Source organism: Rhyacophila brunnea, unplaced genomic scaffold, assembly GCF_057557595.1.
Source record: "Rhyacophila brunnea isolate RB1 unplaced genomic scaffold, BYU_Rbru_1.0 scaffold_19, whole genome shotgun sequence".
Classification (NCBI taxonomy): Eukaryota; Metazoa; Arthropoda; class Insecta; order Trichoptera; family Rhyacophilidae; genus Rhyacophila; species Rhyacophila brunnea.
The window spans coordinates 12,229,594-12,246,047 of NW_028232848.1; the positions used below are offsets into that span (position 1 = coordinate 12,229,594).

Here is a 16,454-nt window from a genome sequence, read left to right on the forward strand (position 1 = left end):
TATAAATAGTTCAGCCTAAACTTTGTCAGTCATTTCTATTTGTTTTCATTGAACTAAGAATACAATTTGCATATGGTGCTGGTTAGTTTTTGAAATTTAATTAAACCTTACCTAAACCAAACCATGTTAGTTTAGGTATACTATGAGCGATCTGACAAAAATAGTGCACACCTTTTCAGTCATACTTATTTATTATCGTCGAATTAAAAATACATATTGTATTTATGGTGATGGTTAGTTTTTTTTTAAATTCATTAAGCCATGCCTGAACCAAACCATAATCGATAAAAAAATATACTTATATCCAAAATGATGTACGGTTTTATGGCATGTTATAGATAAACGAATATTTTTGACTATTATCCACTGTGGCGTGGCTTAGATTATGCAAGGTATAATTGAATTTTAAAAACTATCAAACACTATCTGCACACTGCAGTATTAGTTCAATGAAAAGAAATACGTTTGGCTGACAAAGTCATTATTTATGTCGGATCTTAATAGCCTACCTCCACCCTTCGCCACTGAATATTTACTAATTGCTACTTATATAGAGAAACAACAAAAAAGGGTTTTGACTTAATGTATAAATAATATTATCGAATTAGTAATTATTTTATATTTGATCATTTATTTTATTTCTAGTTCAAGAATATCTGGTTATATTTATAAATTATTTTAATGAATTTGTCATATTTTGTACAAGTCATCGAGTCACAAAAATCCCTCTGGAGAATTTTTCTACTTTAGAAAAATTCACAGTCAAAACGTTACACGAACTTCGTTAATGTATGCAATATTTTCAATAAATATAACAGCGGGTTTATTAATTGGCTATATAATCCGATCTAAATTTAGGCCGTCTCAAGAAGAGGTTTTTAAACAGAATTTTTATTTACAACAAATGAATGTTACCCAGTTACTTAAATTATTAGTTCCAGATTGTGGATATAAACATACATTGACAAAACCAGACATGAATTTACCCGATCCGATTTTTGAACCCGAGATCAATGAACTCATAAGCCAACATATTACTGCTAGGCCATCGTGGTATTCAAAGTATAAAACAATATTGATAAATGCAAAGTAATTCTTAGTTTCAGACTATAACAATTATTTATATATCTTTACCGAAATGAACCACTGTTTTTACAAAAAAAATAAAGGAATAATTTAAGCAAAATGTCATGTTGATATGCAAAGCGTGTTCACATAGCAATTAGCCAAGTTCAGATTTTCCTCCTAACTCATTATTTCACAAAAAAGAAAATTACATAAATAAGAAATTATTAAGCAGTTTATATTATGTATACAGGGTGACTGGCACTAGGAATCACTGTCAATCAAAAATAATTATTATACCCATGAGCAAAAATATTATTTAATATTAAGCTTTCACATTGATTATAATAATATATATTACAAGACGTTTTCATTTTAGTCTGTTTATGAATATAACATGATATTTTTGTATAAATCTGTATCTCAGAATCACTGCGTCTTAAGTTAGAGTTTGTCAAAAATATTTTAGATAAATATTTTGTACTATCATTATCATATTATTATACTCGTAATATCAGTGCTAATTTTATTCTCCTTTTGAGTCTAATTCATAAAACAAACGCAAAAAAATTACAACTATAAGGTTGTTAGTTGATTAATATTAAGGGAGTGATTTTTTAAGTTTTATTCTTTTTATTTACTTAGGACACACAGGCTTTCGTAGATAGAAATAAATTCGTAAAAAATATTAGATAACATATTCTTATTCATTTAACAACGAGGAAAATCCATTGATTTTTAATGATTTTACAATCTTTTGGTCTATGATTTTTTCATTCTTCAAGATGAAGCATTATAATATGGACATCACACCTGAATTACACTAATCAGCACTCCCAAGAATCCGCGAATATTATTTATTGTGATTTTAATGAACGGTGAAATTATAACGAATACCATTGTATTCATATCTTTACAAAATGGAAAAAATAATCTTATAAAAATATTATAAATAAATATTAAGTTTTACATTTCATAAAATATAATTTATTACAGTTATCTATATTTATGTAAAAATGCGATAAATTATTATCGAGGAAGTATACACTATATTGTATATTTTTATTTAATAAAAATGAATAACCATTTATATAAAAACAACTCGAGCCGAACACAATCGACGTTTGCAGTAAGGAATTTTGTGTTAGCGTCATAATAGATAAAAAAAATTCACGTGCCTTGGCCTGAATATAGAAATATTTGCAAGAAACCCTATCGGTCACCAGTTTTCTTACGTATTCCTATGTCATCATGCCAGCATAATGGTATCTAGCCTCTGCAGTACACTTTCTGCAATAACCATCCAGGAGCCCAATTTTTTAAACAAACATTATCATCAAATAAGAAAACTTGCTTGAAAACGCGAATTAGTTTGAAAAGTAAGCACGATATATCCGAAAATATTGGGGATAGATTTTATGATCGCGTAAGAGTTCGCATTCTATTTTAGCTCAAGTTAACGTGTACCTAAACAAGAAAATAACCTAAAACATGGTAATGGCATTATCATATTTTATTTGCAACCGTTATAGTAGCATTAATAAAACGACTTATTCTTTAAGTACGTAGGTAGCTAATTTATCCTCAACTGACCTACTTACGTTAATTATTTATCTTATAGGTACCTAATATCGATATGTATTATACCTAAGTGTAAATACGAGAATGTAAATAGAACTCTTGATGTATTTTACAAACAAAAATAATAAAATATATATTTTCCTTTATAAAAAAAACAACAATAAATTCTTAAATAAGAATTTAAATACAAAATAATACTTCCAACCATAATATTTAAAAGCCAAAAAACATTACATAAACCACGTTGCGGTACGACATTCAATCTGTTTATAATCTCTCAAAATTAAAATGGCTGACCGCAGCGACAAACTAGCGCCTCTACCGGTGAAGCGTGTGAAACTTTTAAGCCGCCATGACTTTTAGATGCAGTTGTAGAAGCAGAAATAAATGTTCTCATGCAAAATCGAAGCAATGTGCTTGAACAGCTTGAATACTGCTTATTTCCAAAATTAGGCTCCAGGACAGTCCGGTTGGCTTTTAGAAACATTAGATCAAGTAAAAACTATCAAAAAATATCAATGGGATAACGCCAAGTTATAATATACAACGTCAAATTTTAACTTAATTTATCTATTATATAAAATTATCATATTCGCATGATCTTAATTCATTATATTTCGTCCACTAGTATTATGAAAATAATCTCAGGGGGTTTTACTTAAATATTATTATCCACCTTTGCAACTCGTATTATATTATATTACTATGAGATCACATACCTACATACTTTCATCGTGGACATCGTGTCTATTTACAAGTTTCTACATATTTATGTCGAAACCTTTTGTGTGTCTTCAAAACCACTTGTTGATTCTATTATCCTTCAAACTTGTAATCAGCCTAGAGGGTTCTATTTTTAGATAATTAACAATTAACGTAGAGACTGAGGATTAGACGTCTACAAGTAATTTATTATTATTATTATTATTAAAAATTAATTTGAGTAGTTTTTTAAATAACTACATAATATATTTATGCCGATTTCAAACATAGAACAACTTAATATGAAAAGCTATATTAATTCCTTACATTGTTATTATTGTTTTGATAGTAGTATTATATTATCGTAAAAGCTTTTTGGGTCACCACCATCTTCTTTTCTTGACGTTTCAGGTTTGAAGGTGTCCATAGAAGTATATTGATAAAACTTAACGAACGGTAAAAAGGCGTGTAGTGCACACGAGAGGGCATATCGTCTGAAATACTACATGATATCAGCAATTGCCGAACACTCGATGGATGAATGTACTAAATTTGACATTGAGACCAAGATATTATGCTGGAATAAGGGATGTTTTTCCATGATTAGTAAAGGAGGTTATCAAAACCCTGACAAAATTGATTGGGACGAGAGATTACGTTTAAAAACGTCATAGCTTCAGGAACTTAGCAAAATCCAGTATTTGATCTGAAGTCTTTGGTCGTCATAACTGACATAGTCTACTATCACCCAATCACCCATGGGGGGGGGGGGGCTGACAGGGCTCTAGTCTAAAGGCCCGGGGTGGGGAGTAGATCACATCTGTTAGATAAAAACACATCTCGAATTTGCTCTAATAATAAAAAGGCCGCGTGCGGCGCAATTACACGGGATGAGGTTGTGCGGTGCAATTTTTCACCGTTTTCTGTTGATGCTCGACATCTTCATGATTCAAGTAGATGTATCAAAACTCAAAGCTACATTAAAAATTGCTAAAAATACACTAAAGGCCCTTATTTTTTTACCACTTTTACAATTTTGAAAATGCTTCTGTTGAGCGTCACACATGCCATTAAACTAAACGATTGGTAGGGGTGGCCGTTTAAAGATGTAGGGGGCATGCTTTTACCCCTTTTACTCTTTTGCATTCATACACCTCAATACATAACGAATAGAGGAAGAAAAAGGAAGAACACACGAAGGTAACCCAAAATCTTATTACGATATCGTGGTAGTCTCAGATATTATATTATTATATTACATATTTTTATGTGACACTGCCTTTTTAATACACTAAAGATGTGATTATATTGAGATGCATGTCGCGTACCATCACGCTGTTACGGCGATAAATTTAGTCTATGGTTTCGTCATTTTCCAGAGTATTTTGAACTAACACGATCTCTGTAAAATTCAATAATATTTTGAACAGAACCTAACCCACAGGTCATATATAATAAACAACATTATTATAGAAAATACAAAGTGCCAAACGCTAAAAACAAAAAGCACGTGATTTTGACATGATTGGAAAATGTATAGACAATGTCCACGGTATATAATATATACATGAAGTGTAGATAATGTATACAGTGGCCGCGCGGCTTTAGCGTTGGCCTATAATGCCGTGGGTCCCAGGTTCGAATCCTGGCTCTGGAAATTACACATATTGTTATTCAATTTGTGTATGAATCAGAGTATGGACCTAATAGGTTAAGCAAGTGGCTGACATCCATTTCTCGTAAAAACAAAAATATATTAATACAAACCTCCACTCTGTGGAGAACCATATGATCATATTAGGATCGGACATGGTTTTAAAAAAATGTAGAAAATGATAAAAAAAAACGTTCATTGAGTCATACAGGTGTCGATGCAGTGCAGTACAACGTGAGGTGACCTCACTGTTGTTATGGTGATTTCGGCAGATTTTGGGACAATGTTCGTTTAAAAGTTCAAAATGTGCTACGGGATGGGAGCATCAGTCTGATAACATTTTAAACACCAAGAAAAACAACATTACACACTTTTTCCCGTAGCGGCAGCTTACTGTGACGTCACGTGATAGTACGTGACATGCACTATAATATATTCCACGCTTAAATAATATCAACACATTTGTATAATATAGTAATATTGATTGTTAAAGCATTATATTTACCATATTTACATAATTTTGAAAAAAGTTATGTATAACTTATAATCGTATATTAAATTTAACTTTGAGGTTGATTTACTTTCTTTGGTCATAGATGCACTGCGTTTTATATGTATTCGATTTTCAGCACTTTAATAATTCATTGTTGCCGTATAGTAGGTACGTTGTAAAAGTAGTAAACAGAGCACAAAACTGATAGGTAAGAATTATTTGAAATTTAATAAATAGAGATAATATTACCATAATTTAATTTGCAATAAGATATTTTAGAACTATTTACTAAGAGTAATAAATCACCTTTGAAACGTCTCAAATTTGAGTGTAAAATAATTACTAGTCACGCTGTATAATGTTCCTTTACTATGTTAATGTCACCAGGCACTTACTTTACCTCAAAACCCTTTTCAAGTGGACTTAAAACTAATCCCTAAAACAATGGTTGAAATAAGAAAATAAATCGTAAGAAAGTGGGCACCTAAATAACAATTTATTCAGTATTACTTGGACTTACGGCTTTTAATTTAAAGTTGTTTTGTTAGTCACGGGTAGTGTAAAAGGACGGAAAGGTCTTATAAGGTTTCTTACTCTGATATAAATAAATAAAGAACTTACTATAAACGGTCATTTTCGCTCCAAATATTTGTATTAAATGGGATTTACTAATAATATAATAAACCACTTATATAAAAGCGTGTTCGGAAACTTGTACGTATGTAGTTCACCGTATCACACTTCACCGTGGAAAATATTGTATTGTAAATATATGGCCGTAATATATTAAAGACCGTCCAAACTCTTTTGGTAAAACTCTAAATATAACACGGTTCTTGTCGGTTTACACAGCTGTGTCTTATGGGAGTAATTGGTAGTTATCTACTTAAAAACCGTGTCCGGAAATTTGTACGTATACAGTTCGCCGTATCACACTTCACCGTGAAATGTTGTATTGGAAATATACGGTCGTATATTAAAGACCGTCCAACCTATTTGGGACGTATAGTACTGACATAAAATTCATGTCGAAATAAAACACGGTTCTTGTCGGTTTACGTTTTAAAGGAAGCCAGCAGCAAAGAAATTTTGAAAATAGCCGATATACTAGATTATTTGTTATGTTAGGTTAGGTTTTCATTCTTGAATTCATGAATTTTGCCAAAATCAGCTATGAAAATTGAATTAATGTTCATATTGGCAAAATTCATGAATTCAAGAATGAAAACCTAATATTACCTAACAAAACTATCCAGTATATCAGCTATTTTCAAAAATTGTTTACTGCTGGCTTCCTGTAAAGTGTAAACCGAAAAGAATCGTGTTTTATTTAGTCATGAATTTGTATGTCAGTACTATACGACCCAAAGAGGTTGGACGGTCTTTTATATACGGCCATATATTCCGCGTGGCATAAGCGTTGGACTATAAAGCCGTGGGTCCCAAGTTCGAATCCTGGGTCTGGCAAGTACACATATTGTTTTTTAATTTGTGTGTGTCAGGGTTTGGACCTAATAGGTTGAGCAAGTGGCTGACGTTCATTTCTCGTAAAAAACAAAATCTGTCAATACAAACCTCCACTCTGTGGAGGCCCATATGATCCTATCAGGATCGGACATGGTCGAAAAATATATATATATATATATTTCCGATTCATGGTGAAGTAGTGTGATACGGTGAACTACATACCTACGTACAAGTTTCCGGACACGGGTTGAAATACTCCTAAGTCATCCTCATAACATCGCCTCTTCACTCTCAGCAAAATGAGAGAATGCTTGACTGTTTGGATTTCTCCCTCGTTACACCTAAAGTTATGCAATGCAACTTTGTATCCACTACAAACATCTATTTTCGAAGCTCCAGAACATGGTTACTCTTGAACCTTTGTATGGTGCCATGAAATAGTACCGTCAGAATGCAAGCGTCGAAAAGTCTTCATATAGTTTTCCAGATATTATTACAGTTCGAGGTGAATGTTGCCACAGCCATTCCCATTCGGATAGTGAGTTCTCTTTGGAAAGTGCCATCACCCGTGGTGGACATTTGAAAGGAGTCACGGTACCACCTACTAGAGATGGGAAAACTGGTCGATTTCGAAGACTAAGTATATTTACTACCAGTATAAAAAAATACTTAGTATAGAAACTTGTTCCAAAATACTTACTAGTATTTGGAATACAATATATAGCGTTTGGCGTGCGTATGCGACAAAAGTTGCATAATCAACTGAAACTAAAACTAACTCCATATTAGTGTTTGAAATACGTATCGGCTTAGGGAACTCAGACTGTGTATCGGCTTCAATAGAATTGCTAAAAATACGCTGAGCTCCACTTGTCGAGTAGTCCCATTTATTATAAAATTTTAAACACATTTTAAATTTATGAGTTGTTTTTTTTATTATGTTACAATATTCTTGTTAACAAAAATGAATAACAGTGATTTTTTTTAAAATTTTAAACATGTTTTGAGCGGTCATATAACAAGCCTAAGCCTGTGCATCATCTCAACACTGTACTGCGACACAAAATATACTATATTCAAGTGCTATCTCGTACGCGCGCATAATATCAATAGTGTTGAAAGTCTACCAACTGGCGAGTACACATAACAGCGATTCGCGATGATATCATCACAAGTTTTTTGGAATAAGTTTATTGTGCCACACATGCTGAGTATGGGTAGTTTCATCCGAAACTTGAGTACACAAACTGGTGACAGTATTTCCAACTCACCTCTAGTACCTACCCAATAGTGAAGGACAAGAAAACGTACAAAAAACTATTGCGTTAATATTATATTCTGTCGTGACATTTTAAATGTTGCTGTAGCGATTATGCTACTCTGCATTAAATTATTGACTTACTTTAAGATGTATTTATTAAACTGGCGCTAGGGGCCGTTCAGGTCCATGGCCGACTGCACAACGTTTTTCCAGGCATCTCTGTCCAGCGCTCTCTCTTCCCAGTTGACTATCCCCAGCCTTTCCGCATCCCTTTGAATGTTGTCCGCCCATCTCCGTCGAGGGCGGCCAAGAGGTCGAGTGCCAGCTGGTGTGCCTTTGTAAATCCTATAGAGAGTTCTAGATCGTTCAGATCGTACAACGTGGCCCGCCCATCTGAGCCTTCTTGACCTCAGAATATTAGTGATTCTAGGTTGGTATCGGTCGAAGAGCTCAGCGTTTGTGCGGATGCGCCACCGGTGGTTCTCATTGACGGGTCCAAGTATTCTCCGGAGGATTCTGTTTTCAAACACTTGGAGCGCCTTTTCTTGTTTTTCTGTTAAACCCCACGTTTCACATCCATACATGACGATTGGCTTGATGACCACGTTATACACCCGGAATTTCGTTTTGATGGACAGCATTTTGGACCTGAACAGACGACTCAGCGCGAAGTACGCTGCATTTCCACTTCTCAGTCGGTCAGAGAGCTCTAGGGACATTTCATTTTTAGAGGTAATGTTGGAGCCCAAGTACTTGAAGAGAGAGGTTCTCTCGAACGAGGAGTTTCTTATTCCAATGTTTCCAGAGGGTTCAATGCCTCTTGTCATTTTCAAATACTTGGTCTTTCCCTCATTTACTCGTAGATTCAACCTTTTCGCTGTGTCCTCCAGAGGAGTGAAAATATCTCTGACTTCTTCTTCAGATTCTCCGAGCACCACCAAATCATCTGCGTAGCCCAATATTTTATGGGACCCATTCAGGGTAACTCCACCTTCTGCTTTCAGAGCTTCTCTAACGGCTTTCTCTAAAGCTAAGTTGAACAGCATTGGTGATAAGGAGTCGCCTTGTTTTAGTCCTGCTGTCACCTTAAAAGATTCTGATATACTACCTTGCATATGAATTCTACTTCTGGATCCGTCCATGCATACTTTTATTATATTTATAAGTTTTGACGGTATTTCAAATTCTTTCAATATATTCCAGAGAGCTTCTCTATCAATAGAGTCATATGCGGTTTTAAAATCTACAAAGAGACAGTGTACATCTTGGGCGTATTCCCATTTCTTTTCAAAGATTTGGCGCAGTGTAAAGATTTGATCGGTAGTACTGCGGTTTCGTCTAAAGCCGCATTGGTAGTCACCAAGAATGTTTTCGGCATATGGTAGAATTCTTTCGAGAATAATGTTCGACAGAACTTTGTATGCAGTAGGAAGAAGAGAGATGCCACGGTAGTTTGCACAGTTGAGTTTGTCCCCTTTCTTGAAGATAGGACAGACCAGTGATTCTTTCCATGCTTCAGGGATCTTTTCTTCCTCCCATATTTGTTGCAGTAGCTCAAGCATGGCACTAAGAAAGGTTTCTCCTCCATGCTTGAGAAGCTCCGATGGAATATTATCGTTTCCTGCCGATTTGTTATTCTTTAAATAACTCAGTGCTCCCATCAACTCTGCTTTATTTGGTGGCGGTATAAGAGGTTCTGCTGTCGCGATTTCTGGCGATTCCAAAGGTTCATCTGGTACAGAGCGTTGAAGTAAGTTTTCAAAATGGGACTTCCATATGTTTAGCACTTGCTCTTTGTTTGCCACTATCTGACCCTGTTGATCTTTGATTTGTAGCGTGCTAGGTTGAAAGCCTCTTTTTTCAAAGCTCACTTTCGAGAAGAATGATCGAGTTTTATTTCGTTTTGCTTCTTCTTCCATCTGCTCAAAATTACTTTTGATGAAGCTTCGTTTGCACTTTCTCAGATGCTTTCGGACATTTTTGCACGTCTCGCTATATCGTTTCTGTGCTTCTTCGCTCTGCGTATTTTGCAGATAGAGCGCTCTTTCTGCTCTTCTCTCCTCCACCATTTGTCGGCAAGTGTCGTCGTACCAAGGGCACTTTACTTTCTTGGGTGCCAGTCCTATCGAGACTTCCGCAGCTTTTACCATTCCTTCTTTTAGTCTCTTCCACCTCTCATCGATACTCCAGGCTTCTCCTTCGGTGAGTTTTCCGATTTGGTTTTTTAACTCTTTTCTGTAGCTATCTCTTCCGTTTGGAGTTGTCAGCTTTTCTATATGGTACTTCACTCTCGTCTTCGCATTTGCGTGGGCTGTCTTTTTAAGTTTTTCCCTAAAGGTTGCTATCGATAAGTTGTGGTCCGTATCACAGTCAGCGCCTCTGTAGCTTCGAATGTTTTCAATAGCTTTATGGTGTCGTCTATCAATTAGAAAATGGTCAATCTGGTTAAAGGTCTTCCTGTCCCTTGAATTCCAAGTCACTTTATGTATATTTTTACGAGGGAAAGTGGTACTTCGGGCGATTAAGTTTTTGGCGCTGCAGAAGAGAGCCACTTTTTTACCATTTTCGTTAGAATGATCATGTAGGCTCTCTTTTCCAATAAAGGGTCTGAATACAGCTTCCTTCCCTATTTTCGCATTGAAGTCTCCTAGCACACATTTGATATCATGTCCCGGTAGCCTGTCAAAAGTCGCTTCAAGGAGATCATAGAAATTATCCTTTTCGGCCTCTTCTGAAGTCTCTGTCGGGGCATGTACATTCACAAGTGATATATTAAACCATCTTCCTTTGATTCTGAGCACACATATGCGCTCGTTTACGGGTTCAAAAGAAAGTATAGCATCTGCTACTTCTCTAGCGACCACAAAACCTGTTCCGAAAACATGTTTCCCCTCTGTGTTTCCGCTATAGTAGATAACATGCTGTCCGACTATAAGTTCTCCGCTATCCGGCCAACGGGTTTCCTGGATGGCGGTAATTTGGACCTTATATTTTGACAGTTCTTCCACTAGGTTTTGAGCTGCGCCAGCTCGGTATAGGCTGAGTACGTTCCAAAATCCTATTCGTAGTCCATTTTTCGGTCCGGGTCGTCTAGAAGCGGTTGCCATATGTCCGAGGCATTGTGTAGTATTAGTAACCTTTGGTGATTTCACGGGAGAGAGTGGTTAACCCTCTGCCCAACCCCCAACCTGGAGGGCCAGGTCTGTTGGTCCGCGGGAGATATTTTATTTTTCTCCTACCCTTGATTAGGGCATTCTCCTATCCGCCACCTGGAGACGCGCTCTCTAGGGGTTACAGACTCCCCCGAGAATACTTTAAGATGTAGGTTTCGTTATTAAAACAAAATATTAGCAATAATAATTGGCAGCGTTTCCTCAATTATAACTAGACCAGCGCATCTATTATATACACAAAACTGCTACCGGTAGCTATAGAGGGCAGTTTTTCATATGTCTGTATCGAAGTATTATAATTGTTACAATAAATTAGCCGTCTAAACAGTCAAAACTGTCTATCTCGCTCTAAAATTGAACACACCTAAGAAAGGTGCTGTTAAAACATAGCGCTTATTATAACAATTACAACTAACTAATTGTAATTGTTAAAGTAAGTGGTAATACTTCGATATAAAACTACCCTCGATAGCTGCCAATAGCGGCCGATAGCAGTCTTGTGTATAGAATAGATGCGCTGGTGTTTGTTTTGATTGAGAATTACGACAATATCTATGGTAATATATGTACAGCATTAATATAAATAAAAAGAACAATATATGAATCCTCACTCAACTCATCGAGTCCGTCACGAGTTCTTCACTCAACATAGTACATCCGTTATTTCAATCGAATCAAGTCTCTCAGTGCATTCTTATAATAATTAATCTCTTGATCATATCAACCTCATCAATACATCATTACCTCACGATTATAATCTCATCCTTATTATCGTATTGAGTGTATTCTTGTATCAACCAATAAACTTTCATCTAAACAACCAAGCAACAACAACCTTCCATCTACCGTCACATTCATCATTCCTCCAAATTGTCATTTTTAATAAAATTCGGCGCAATTTAATTAAACTCTAATAATAATGTCGCTCGAGATTATTTGGCTGCATTATGTATTTTGCCTACTCGTGCTGTTAATGTAGACAAAAATGGCGGATGATCGTTAAAAGCATCTGATCAACGCCGTCTCAACTATCTCTAAAGGTCGAGAGTCAAGCCTCGGGCCCAAAACTATTAGAACATTAGGGCCTTTTTATATTATGGCATTACGTAAGTAGCAAAGGGAAGTTTCAAATGTGGGATATTATCTGGTCCTATTTACTTAAAAGGTAACCAACCCATATAATCAGCATACTATTATTATTTTGGTATTTACCACAATATGCATAAATTATGTAACAAATTACATAATACATACTGTTATCTAATATTAACAAACATTAAATTACAGTCAGCGGTATATTAAGAGTATTTTTTATTTATTAAGGAAAACAAACAGTTGCATATTGATTACAGAAATTTAAAATATAATAATAAAAAGTTATTGCAACCAGCAAAGTAGCAGTACAAAGCAAAGAGTAAGTATGTCTTTTTGTTTGTGGTATTCTAATTTTTTTTTTTTTGTAAAATTATATGAATGTTGTCAACTAAAATAAATGATATTTAGTAGAAACTTTATTCTCTTTGTTATTACATAATCAGTGACGAAGAGTGGGAGTAGGCTGTTAAGATCCGACATAAATAATGCACACTAAACTTTGTTAGTCAAACGTATTTGTTTTTTTTAAGTAAGACCACAATGTATAGATAGTGTTTGTTAGTTTTTTAAGTTCAATTAAACCCTGCACAATCCAAGCCATGGTAGATAATAGTAAAAAAATATTCATTTATGTATAAAATAACTAAAATTATGCCATGAAACCTGACATAATTTTAGATATTTTATAGATGGAAGAATATTTTTTATCGATTATGGTTCGGCTTAGGCAGGGCTTATTGAATTAAAAAAATTAACCAGCACCAACTGTAATATGTATTCTTTATTTAACAAAAACAGTTAAGTATGACTGAAAAAGTGTGCAGTCTTTTTAATGGATCACCCATCACACACCTAAATCATAATGGTTTGGTTTAGGCAGGGTTAAATTGAATTTTAAAAACTATCCATCACCATCCGCAAAAAAAAATATTTTTTGTTCAATGAAAATATAAGTATGACTGACAAAGTTTAGTGTGCACTATTTATGTCGAATCTTAACAGTCTACCTCCACCCCTCGTCATCGCGTGATAGTCATTGTAGTAATAGAGTTACTATTAATGTATGTCTACAATATTTTAATAAATTGTATAACATAATGCTAAATATTTTTTTTGAACATAAGTACTTAATTTGGTAACAATTATATACCCATTAGAAAAAATCTTTTTGAAAAAAATTTCATGTCGAACGGGATTCGAACCCGCTTCCATCGGATTCACGGCAACGTGTTTTACCACTGAGCTACCTGCGTCATACTTAATTACGAACAAATTAGCTAACATTTATACCTCTTAATTAATGTCTTACAAATTGCGTTAATTTTGGAAATTATTGACTTTTTTTATTTTAATCAAGGTACCAATAATAGGTATTTACTTTGATTCATAGCCAACGTCAGGAACTCTCAACATTGTTATTATAACGTACTTGCACTTGCTAATAATTTATTAAACTACTTTTTATATTCAACGATCTTATTGAATTACATTTTAAATTATATTTTTACTTATTAATTAATATCAAACTTCAACTTAATGAAAAGTATAATTAACACGGGGTCATTTTAGGTTATATTACGAGTTTGTTTACATATTTTTATGATGAGGAGGTTGTTAGCTGGTTAAATACAAAAAAGATAAAAAAGTGATTTTGACAGATACAGGGTTTTAACTAACACCCACGGCTTGTGACAAAAAATTGTGTTGTATTACTAGTCTACCATAATAATAATATTATGATGTGTTATGATAGTTAACATTGATCGTGTTACTTGCCTATACAGCAACAATCATATTAACCCATAGCTTACGGGCCGCACAAAATTGTGTTTTTGCTAATTACTTTTCAAATGCAAATTAACACGTTAATTACAAAATTAATTAAAAGTGCCCGTTAGCATTGTGTTATACTACAACAGTATATCGAACACTAATAACTATCAATGTAAACTACTTAGATCGTTTTTTAATCGATAACTATTTCAGTTGTTTCACCAGTATCAAGTACCTAGTAAATTATGATCGCGAGTACATACAATATTTTGAGAAAACTTGGCTATCATTAAGATTTTGAGAGTTGGTTGCTTTCTGAATAAATGTACTTATATTTTTCAGTAATTCCCACCACAGATGGCGCGCAATGGCCATTCAATGCGAGTGTAGCTTGGTTTATTATATATTATTATTATTGTGAACTATAATCCTTTACACTAAACGTAAAATCAACAAGACAATATAGTATTTTTTAGCAGATATAAACGCAGTTTTATGCTGAATTAACTCGTCCGCGATTGCCGAGTGTTAATGTGTCCACTTATGAAGTCATGGGTCTTGGATTTCAATGCTAATTTTAAATGATTCAAAGTCTGAACCTAAGTTACCATCAATTTTTCGTAAAAAATATGTTACGAAACCTCTGAAACTGCCAAAATCTAAGTCGGATTGTAATTTCAAGGACAAAAACGCATTTTTTTCTGAACCATATGTGATGCCAATAAGACCATATTATTATGGGCCTCGACAGGGTGGTGGTTGTATTAACAGATTTTTGTTTTTACAAGGAATTTATGTCGGTCTTTCAATTTTCAATTTCAATTTATTTATTTTTTAACATATTGTGGGCATTACAAATTATACGTTTAAGACGTTCACAACATGACATGAAACGTTATTATTAAGAAGAAAGAAAAATAAAAGTAATAAAAAGGATAAAAATGAAAATATAAAAAGAGAACATAATATAAACATACAAAAGCAATGAAAATATAATTTAAACATTTAAGATAGAAGTTCAAAGAAGTACACCGAGTTTGCTAAGGAAACCCTATTTTAAGAATTTATAAAATAGCGTCCACCTAAACTCAGCTCACGCAAGTGGAATATATCAACACCCGAAGCAATTTGGTTGAATATAGTTATCGCCCTCCCAATTGGCATTACCAGTGGCAGGTTGGTTCTGCACCTTGGGAGAATAAACAACTGATGCTCCCTATTTCTAAGATACTTATCAAATACACACAGGTCAGCACTGCCCAGAATAGCAGAGTTCTCATTTATACCTCGTATAAGTCGAAAAAAATACGTAGCTAAATAAAGATCTCTTCTAAATTGCAGACTGCAGTATGCAAGCATCCTAAGAGAAAGTCAGTTTGATAAAGCCACGGATAATATCCATTCAACCTCAAGTAACGGAGTCTCAAGATTTTTTTCTGAACCCTCTCGACCATAAGGCTATATTTCAACTGATGCGGTGCCCAAACAATAGTCCCACTCTCAAGCCTGCTTCGAACTAAAGAATTAAACAAATGTTTTAATACTGCAACATCCGAAAAGACCCGATAAGTACGCATGACGAAGCCCAAGACCTTAAGCGCCTTGTTACAAATGGTAACTATATGGCTACCATACTCTGGTCCAAACACACATTGAAAAACAACAAGTGAATTTTCCAGACCCGGGATGTGAACCCGGGATCCATGCGATTATAAGCCGGCGGGGTAACCGCTCCGTCGTCGTGTTTAATTTTACTACTTATAGGAAAATTAATCGAACCACTGCAATGATTTTAATTTTCAGTGCAAGCATTGAGTTTTTTTTAACTAATAGATTATGTACCCTTCGTCACTAATATTAATTGTCATTAAGAGTATGTCATTATTTGAATGATTCACAGGAAGTGAAAAGGTGTTTCGGGAAGAAGTTGCTGGAGGAAGAAGACCAGACCTGAACAGAAGGCGGCTAATCCATCGCGCCAAGATGAAGTCACTGAGGATTTCCGTCGTAATAGTCGTTGCCTTCGTGCTGTGGTGGACTCCTTACTACACTATGATGATTATCTTCATATTTTTGGATCCTGACCAGCACGTAAGTTAAATTTATATATATTTTTTTAAATAATATGGTAACAAATTTAATTAAGTATAATATAGGTAGGAATAGTAGATAATACTATCTCTAAATATA

General features: G+C 34.4%; 1 protein-coding gene across 2 annotated transcripts in view; it reads left to right on the plus strand.

The window, feature by feature from the left end:
- The window catches only part of LOC147072757 (gonadotropin-releasing hormone receptor-like), a 179,216-nt gene that overhangs the window by 152,803 nt on the left and 9,959 nt on the right, over positions 1 to 16,454 (plus strand). For both annotated transcript variants that reach the window (XM_085946188.1, XM_085946187.1), the window contains one exon: positions 16,165 to 16,355. In XM_085946188.1, coding sequence (XP_085802314.1) covers positions 16,165 to 16,355 — 191 coding nt within the window. The remainder of the gene's footprint in view (positions 1 to 16,164; positions 16,356 to 16,454) is intronic.